The sequence below is a fragment of the Prunus persica genome, chromosome G7 (assembly GCF_000346465.2).
Source record: "Prunus persica cultivar Lovell chromosome G7, Prunus_persica_NCBIv2, whole genome shotgun sequence".
Taxonomy (NCBI): domain Eukaryota; kingdom Viridiplantae; phylum Streptophyta; class Magnoliopsida; order Rosales; family Rosaceae; genus Prunus; species Prunus persica.
In genome coordinates, this window is record NC_034015.1 from 14,427,382 (window position 1) to 14,436,204 (window position 8,823).

Genomic DNA, 8,823 nt, shown 5'->3' on the forward strand with positions numbered 1-8,823 from the left:
GTTAAAAGGCTTTTTCTTTCCTTTTTTGTAAGCTCCTTTGCCAATTTTTCGGCCTTGGAATAAAGTTTCAGACTTGACCAAAAAAGGCGCAGCAATTAGACAGCAAAGCGAAGAGGTCATCGGACGGTGACTGAAAAAATGCCAACAAAGGTAAATGGTGAAAATCTTGAATTTAGAAAACTCTACGCTCGGATGATAAAATTTAGTTAAATTAAAAAATGAACTAACTACAAACTAGTATATAAATGTGTAAAATAGCATAAAAATCCTGACTGAAGAAAATTGAGTTGGTGGTGGCTGGGTAGGGATGGTATGAGATAAGGTGCATGACAAATAAAATAATCAAGCGAATGGGCGGAAAGAAGGGTCGAATGAACTTACTTTTTATTGGACCATAAAAGTTGGCTGACTTTTTTGTAGCTTCCGATTGGTCCGCCGCACATGCAAATTCCCTAATCAAACGCCACATTCTTTCTTGCACCCACCAATTCTTTTTTTTTTTTTTTTTTTTTTTTTTGTGGTGGAAAATCCAGCCTTTATAATTTCAATATTTTATAAGGACAATCCAAGCTTTGATCTCCCTCCACTCACTTAAATGACGAAAACAATCTACATAAACATTTGTGTACAATTTGGTCTTAATTTGGAAGTAGAGAAATATCTAATTAAAATACCAAAAGTAGTTAATGATGATCATAATTAACAAAGGTTGTTAATTTATATTATAATATTTTAGATTAGTAGCAATTCATTTGATCTAAAACTCGTGAAGAATATTGTAAAAACTTATGAGTGTAGTGGTTTGGAATAATTATTTTTTTAGAAAAAGTACTGATTTCGAGTCCAAACATCTCTGTAGTGTGTGTTAATTTAATATAAAATTTGAGTTAATGATTTCTTCTGACATGGAAAGAAAAACACCACAAAATCAAAACAAAGGTTATTATTTTTGGCGAGGGTTATTTTTATAAAAAAAAAATTATCCCCTAGAGGAAAAAATAAAAATAAAAACAATATAACGCAATAAAAGAATAATAAATGGTATGTAATACCACACCGTATCTAATGGTGGGGAGCGAAATTGCGTCCTCCCCTCAGCTCTGTCCCTTCCAATTTTCCCTCACTTTCCTACCCCAGCAAAATTTTCCCGGAAAATATGACAGACAAAAAACCCATCACAAACCCAAAAACCCATGCTAGAAATTCCCCATACACTTCACTTTCTCACTAACCAAACACTCCAAATCCCCAGACAACACGCACCACCATCTTCCTCAAAACCCAAGAAAACCCACCCATCCATTTCTTCGCTTTTCCACCCTCCCAAAATATCTGTACGGACACCATGACCTGATAGAAATCCAATAGTGTTTTGTAAATACAGTGAAATTTAGGAGAACATATGGGGGCGTCGCTCTCGAACCTGACGGAGGGGACGAACGGGTTGGGTCATGGACCGGGTCTTGGAGACATACCCGAGAGCTGCGTGGCCTGCGTGTTCATGTACCTGACTCCGCCTGAGATTTGCAACCTTGCTAGGCTCAACAGGGCTTTTCGTGGTGCGGCGTCGTCTGATTCTGTTTGGGAATCCAAGTTGCCCCCAAATTACCATGATCTACTCGATTTGTTGCCTCCTCAGATGTACCAGAACCTCTCTAAGAAGGACATCTTTGCTTTGCTATCTCGCCCTATACCCTTCGACGATGGCAATAAGGTGAGTTTCTTGGTGTGTAATTGGGAATTAGGGTTTTGGGTTGGTTTTCTTGGTGTAATTTTGCAATTTAGGGTTTTGGGTTTGGTATAATATGTCTAAACTTGTTCAATTTTTTATGCGTTTGGTGGGTTTTGCAGCTGGTATGGATAGACAGGGTCACGGGAAGGGTTTGCACTTCGGTTTCCGCGAAGGCCATGGCCATCACGGGGATTGAAGATCGCCGATACTGGAACTGGATTCCCACGGAAGAATCTAGGTTAGCTATAAAAGATCTTACTTTCCATACTAGTGTGTTCTTTTGATATGTATGGTTTGTTCCCTTTCTTTGAAAATTTTGATTCAGCTTAGTATTCAGTAAAGTTTCTTTCTTTTTTGTTTTTCTTAAAGGTTTTTTTGGCGGTGTGAAATTTTTAGTGATAATTAAGTAGTTATATTAAGCAAATGAGAGGAGGAATCAGAAACTCTTAATGAACTATATTCTTGCTTGAAAGTTTTTTAGATCCATTGTTTATTACTACACTATTTTGTTGTCTTTTAGGTTCTTTTTCCTACTCTAATAATTCCTTATGGAAGCTGTTCTGTTATAATTACATCGTTCATGGCATATGTCAGTTGGAAAACAAAGGACTAACTATTCTATCTCATTGCAGTTCTGTAGGTTGGGAGGGTAGTTTAATATCACATTCTTCTAATGACTACATGTGGGGTTGAAGATGTCCTTTTATTTGGAATTCTCTAAATTGAACGAATTTATACTTACAATCCACATCTTGTATTTGCTTTAAAAAGTTGCATACAAAGTCAGATAAGTAAGTGATGCCTCTTATTATAGTTACTCTTGACAGAGTTTATGTAAATCAGGATCTTCAAGAAATCAAGGTTAATCATGCCAGTAGAATGTTCCACTTTCTCAAGTTCCCTATCTTATCTTTGGATTCTCTTCATCCAAATGTATCTAGTAAAATTATAAACCATGGTGTTTAGAAAGAGTCTGTGTACTATATAATTTTTTTTTTCTTGGAATCAATAGAAAGGCAAATCTAATTTAGCCTATGTTCAACTGAAAAGGGATATATATATATATATATTTTCGTTGTAGATTACACTGAATAGTTATTGAGTTTTTTCTTGCGTTGGGGTTTATGTCATCCTAGATTTTTCTTGTTGCGGATTCTGAATTGCCAGTCACTCATTCGTCCGTAGACATTACTCAAGACAGTTTCTGATTTTCAACGCTACTACTCAACAAGAGAGATTTGCTTATGCTTTTCCGGGATTGGCGCTACCGCCTTTGATCTCATTATTTTGTAATTGATTTCATCAATTTACGTTCATGAGATCCTCATTTGGGTCAGTTATCATATTGAACCATTGTTGCCAAGTTATGCCAGCTTGGTGTTAATTCATTATTTTTCCTTCACTTTTGCTTAGTATGATGATGCATTATATCTTTCAAATCTTGATCATCTGCGTGTTGCTGTTTGTTTGCAGGTTTCATGTGGTGGCTTATTTACAGCAAATATGGTGGTTCGAAGTGGATGGGGTGGTGAAGTTCCCTTTTCCTGCTGATATCTATACTCTTTCTTTCAGGCTTCACATTGGAAGATTTTCAAAAAGATTGGGACGGCGTGTTTGCAATTTTGAGCACACCCATGGTTGGGATATAAAGCCAGTACGATTTGAGTTATCAACTTCAGATGGACAGCAAGCATCATACGAATGCTGCTTGGATCAAATCGAACACGATGATGCATATGGAAATCATAAGCGCGGGTGCTGGGTTGACTACAAGGTTGGTGAATTTACCGTCACCGATTCAGATCCTGTAACTGAAGTTAGATTTTCCATGAAGCAGATCGATTGCACTCATTCCAAAGGTGGGCTATGTGTGGATTCTGTTTTTATTGTCCCCAGTGACTTGAAAGGGCGGAAAAGGATAGGAGTTTTGAAGTAGCCATATGCTGAACAGGGAAGTTTATTCACATCAGTGATCCCACAAGAATGAAGCTGGGATTTATGATACAGCTTATACTTCTAAAGGCATAAGATGTTTTAGAGGATGTCATCTTATTTGGTTTTTGTGGTAGGTGTGTGTCCTCTATGGTTGTGTAACTTCACTTTGATGTATTTGATCCAGTTTTGTTCCATTTTATACCTCTTCAGATTAGATTAAGTGAATATACTTTGACATTACCTTGTTTGTATCAGTTGCTCACTGTAAAGCATTTTGTAACTTAGATGTGATGTCAATCAACACTGTTTCTTCATTGGTTACATAGATCATGCTTAGATTTTTGGAAATCTTGGATGGTCACAGGACATGGCCTCTCTCTCTCTCACTCTCTGGTTAATGAATGTTTGTGTTATTGTCTGAGGTCAGTTTTTTAAGTAAAAGTGAATTGATCCTTTGAGAATTTGTAATTTCGATGGAAAGACAGCTTATCCCATGGTGTCTCCGTCTCCCGACAGATTTTGTGTGACTCTGTATTTGATTTCGTATGAGATGTCTCTTAGCTTGTGAAATACGGGATCTCTCTGTACTGGTCCTTGAATAATTTTTATTCATGTTGTCAGTGGGCTAGCCCAGAATCTTACCTCTTAATCCCGCGTTTTCTCCTCTCCTCTTTTTGTTTTATAATGATGGTGATTTGAGGACCAGCCCCTTGGTCCCATTTTTCAATTTGGACTGAATCCTGTGTCTTTCTACTGTTTCAATCTAAGTCTAAAGTTACTTTTCAAACTAAATGAATTGGAATTGGAAAAACTCTTAAACAGAAGTTAGAGCAAAACAGAGAAGCGTTCACAGTTTCACCTATGGGACTTTAAATGAGGGACAGGTGAGCATTTCTATCAAGATTGTTTCTTTTAATTTTCTCAACCTCTTCTGTTCTGGCAAACTGAAATTCATACCCTCTCTCTCTCTCTGTGGAATTTGTAATTATTTTTGCAATTTTGTACAGCATATGTGAGGCCAATTGTAGTTTCTAGGCTGGGTTGGGCTGCTTGCAGTCTACAATTAAAATTATTAGTATATATTCATTATTTGATTGGGTTGATTGGTGAATGAGTTCTGAAGGGTTGGTGAATTATCATTTTGATTTACATAATTCTACAATTTTTGTACTGTCTCCCAGTCTCTCTCCTCTAAATAACATTTAGCTTATTAATTTCTCTCTGCTAAAACCTAAAAATTACTTCTCAAAATATGTATTTTTGGGTTTACTTTTCTTGCAAATCGCCTCCCATTTTGTCTCCTTCATTGTAATTCCTGCAGATGCAGATATAAACGTTTGGATGATCTATCTCTGTCCGAATATATTTAGTCATCGGATGAGCAGTAAACCACCTGGTTATCTGTAATTTACTATGCCATTAAACTGCCACACCCTGATTAAGAGTATTTCTCTCAAATCATTTGCCTTCCTTGGTTTTGTATAAAGATACAAATCAAGGCTAATCAGCACTTAATAAATACAAGATTAAGTCCACTAATCAGGTACTGGGTTTTCTTCTTGAAGTCACTTGAATTTTCTATCTCTGGTGGTCCACATTAAAAAAAAAGTTGCATACTTTTCTTCCAGCTTGCATTAAAACACTGCAGTATTAATGTTAACAAAAAAAAAGCTGTGCATGGCCTGTAAAATATAGAGTAGTAAATTGAACTTTGGCATCTTGCTAGCTAGACCCCTGTTCCTCATCCGGCGCTGCTTATGGTGTCCTTGAGCAGCCATATCAGATGAACTAATTCTTATGGACCAAAACATAGACTTGTTCAGCAAATGGATTTACAAAACTAAAGAGAAGATCTAATTATAGAAAAGAAAAGGTAAAAAGTCACTTTCAGTCCCTATAGTTTAACGAAATTTCTACTTCAGGTCCTGCGGTTTTAATTCTGGCAATTTGACCTATGTAGTTTGATTTTATTGCAATTTAAGGACTCCAATTTCTTGACGGAATAAACTCGTGTCTCTTACGTGGAGGGGTATTTTGGATAGAGATTTAGGTATGTTCTTGAATTGCAATAGAATCAAACTACATGGGTTAAATTGACAAAATTAAAACTATAGAGACTAAAACAGAAAAATCGGCAAACTACTGGGACCAAAATAAAATTAGCAAGCTCAATTTGGACCACTAATATTTTCTAAGTTGTTGTTCTATATATGAAAACCTAGAAAAGACTTTAATTATGGGCAGCCGTTTAGCTAGCTACATGTCTGCCAAGCCAATATATACATGGTAAAGAAGGACCACTACACCAGTTTCAAATGGTCATTTAACCAAAGTAGTAACCTTCATCATCTGCCTTCCTCTTTCCGTATTGGGTTACATGTGCCATGTGTTGCAACAGTACATTGCTCTGAACAAACTTCTATTATGGTGATCAAGTTCTTAACTTGGTTAATGAGAGATTCTGTATGTGAATGCGTCTAAAGTTTGATTTGGAGCTTTATACCAGATTGGTTGTCACTTGCGAACTTGATGCTGCACCAAAATACACTTATTTACTCTCTTTTTTAAGGAAAAAATTAAATAAAAAAACTTGATCCAGTCTTCATATTGTCCTTTTTAATTAGGGTTTACTTAAACTTGATCCAGTCTTTATACTTTAGACTAGCTGGTCTTAACATGAAATTAGTGGTTGAACTTAATGTCTTTACTTAAACAGATTAGAAGTCTAATAACATGGTTGAAGACAGATTAATCTCCACATTGCTATGAAGTTCTCTTCATGTTCCTAAGGCTGTATAAATTTAATGCCACAACGACAATCGGTGTGAGATAATCACTAGAACGAGAGGTTTCAAACTCTAAAACTTATCTAATTAACGTAAGCTCGGATATCATGTTAGACAACTACTTCCTTCATCTTTGAAATAATTATAAAATTAATGATTCAACAAAAGTAAATCAAACTATGTAAAGTAAAGGATTGATTGAAAACTAAAGGGTGATAGAAAATAAGTACAAGTTTTTTGTTTTTCCTGGGTGAGTAAAAGGTACACTACTGTACGAGTTAGAGGAAAAAAGCCAAAATGAAGGCTGGTCAGTTGGACTACAGGGATCTGCAATGGGACCATATAGTTCTTAATTGCTTCCAAGATATAATCAATCTATTTGCAGAGATGAAAAAAGGTCTTCCCCTACGTAAGCAACAAAGAGTGACTCTTTTTTCTCAAGAAAATGAAACCGAAGAAAAACTGTTGTTCCATTGGAATTGGATAAAATGGTGTTTGAGTGAAAATTGTTAGTGATGAGCCAATAAATATTCCTTGTTTATGTTCCAATGTAGAAGACAAGCTCATGAACAAGCTCCTGAAAAAGAGAGAACTTTCATTTCAGGGGCATAGTGAAAATGTCAATCCAAACAGAAGAATTTAATGCACTCTTGAGAAAGGGCTAGGGTTCGAATCTTGCACGAGAAAAAACAATTTAGATTTATCATAGTGTAGTTTTAGCTGATTATGTGTACCTAGAAAATTAAACACAAGAAACACCAACTTTTTTCTTAACTTTCTAGCATGATGTAAGATATTTTATATAATGAGACCGTCCGTTCTTTGTGAGAGAGTTGGGAAAAAACAGAAGACATGTGTAACATATACTAGTATTTTTTTTCTCTTTAAACCCTAAACCATAAGCTCTAAACCCTGAATATAAGAGTGGATCATGGATTAGCCAAAAAAGATTAATTTTCGGGTTTAGTTTAAATGCAATAAGATTTTTCGAGAAATTTGAATTTTTATTTTTGTAAAGGACCTTTATTCCTACCAAGAAAAGCCAGTGGTGTGGTGGTCAAACCATGCACATCTCACAAGTCACCAGATAAATGAGTTGCAATTTTTTTAGTTTGCACTCTCCCATCCCATGTGTGTAAAAAGCTTTCAAAAACTCAAAATTCATATGAAGCTCTTGGGGTTGAATATGAGGTGTTATTGTCACAAGTGCAGAAAAAATAACCTTTAATTAATGCACAAGAGAAGAAGAAGAATTGATATGAAGGAGAGGGTTTGGGAGGACCGCTGCCTCATCCATCTCTTTCATCAATTTGGCTTCAATGCATATGCGGCAATGCCATTGTCTTACCGTTATCTCTCTTTCACGTTTTTTTTTGGGTTTTTGGAGAAAAAGACAACCTTCACATGAAACCAGCACACACTCTTAGAATAGGCCTGCCGCGGCCCCCCCTAAAAATTCAATTAAAATCCAACAATGCCAACCCAAATCCAACATCCACACACCAGCATATATGAATGAATGAATATTTAAGAGAGAGAGGAGGGTTTTGCAGCTTTTTATTGGTCTGCTGCTATGTTGCAGCTTAATTAAGGTGGGGGGCTGAGAGAGAGAGAGAAAGAGAGAGAGAGAGAGGGTGAAATACTAGGGTGAGCCCAAAACTTCTTTTCATCTTCTACCTTTATTTGTCCGTTTATTGATGCAGAGGAGGAGGTGGCAGGGTGCTGGAGTGTACATGTATGTACTCATTTTGTGCCACTCTTCAGGGGGCCACACGCGTCTCTTCCTTTGTTGCATGCTGGCGAGGACCTCACCTATACTTGAATCTTGTCGTATGAACAGTGTTTACATATACTGTACGTATAGACGCACATGCAATTTGTGTCTCTAGGTTGAGATGTTATGTTATTCAGTGTTTAATATCACAGTCCTATTTAGGGAGAAAAATTTACACATTTCAAAGTAATGAGATCATTGGGATGGTCATCGAGTGTTGTAGATATAATTGTCTCATTGTTTCGTTATTTTTATCATTAAATTCATTGATTAGATAAAATCTTATTACAACAAATAACTTTAATCCATAATTTAAAAATAATGATTAACATATTGGATATATGCAACATGGTTACTCTTTTCATTCAACAACGCAACGAAATCACTTCTATAATAGTTGAATCTAATTAGGATTTTCTCTAACAATACCGAGATTTATTAAAATTACTAGACAAAATGGTCATTGACATTAGAAAAAATTATGTGAAGTTGTTCCTGTCACGTGAAAATGCTAAGTAGAAAAATAATTTAGTTAAGAAATTTTATTTGGACTATTCAATCACGGGCCATAAACATCCACAACATAAGTTTTTCTC

General features: G+C 35.9%; 1 protein-coding gene across 1 annotated transcript; it reads left to right on the plus strand.

The window, feature by feature from the left end:
* On the plus strand, nt 944-4,015 carry LOC18769888 (F-box protein PP2-A15). The gene is made up of 3 exons (XM_007202315.2): nt 944-1,714; nt 1,852-1,970; nt 3,206-4,015. Exons 1-3 carry the CDS (start codon nt 1,403-1,405, stop codon nt 3,666-3,668), a joined length of 894 nt encoding a protein of 297 aa, XP_007202377.1. The 5' UTR covers nt 944-1,402; the 3' UTR covers nt 3,669-4,015.

Coding starts and splice junctions, on each gene's coding strand:
- LOC18769888 (XM_007202315.2), top strand. CDS start 1,403: ATGGGGGCGTCGCTCTCGAACCTGACGGAGGGGACGAACGGGTTGGGT. Junction 1,715..1,851: donor CCTTCGACGATGGCAATAAG/GTGAGTTTCTTG, acceptor TGGGTTTTGCAG/CTGGTATGGATAGACAGGGT. Junction 1,971..3,205: donor ATTCCCACGGAAGAATCTAG/GTTAGCTATAAA, acceptor GTTTGTTTGCAG/GTTTCATGTGGTGGCTTATT.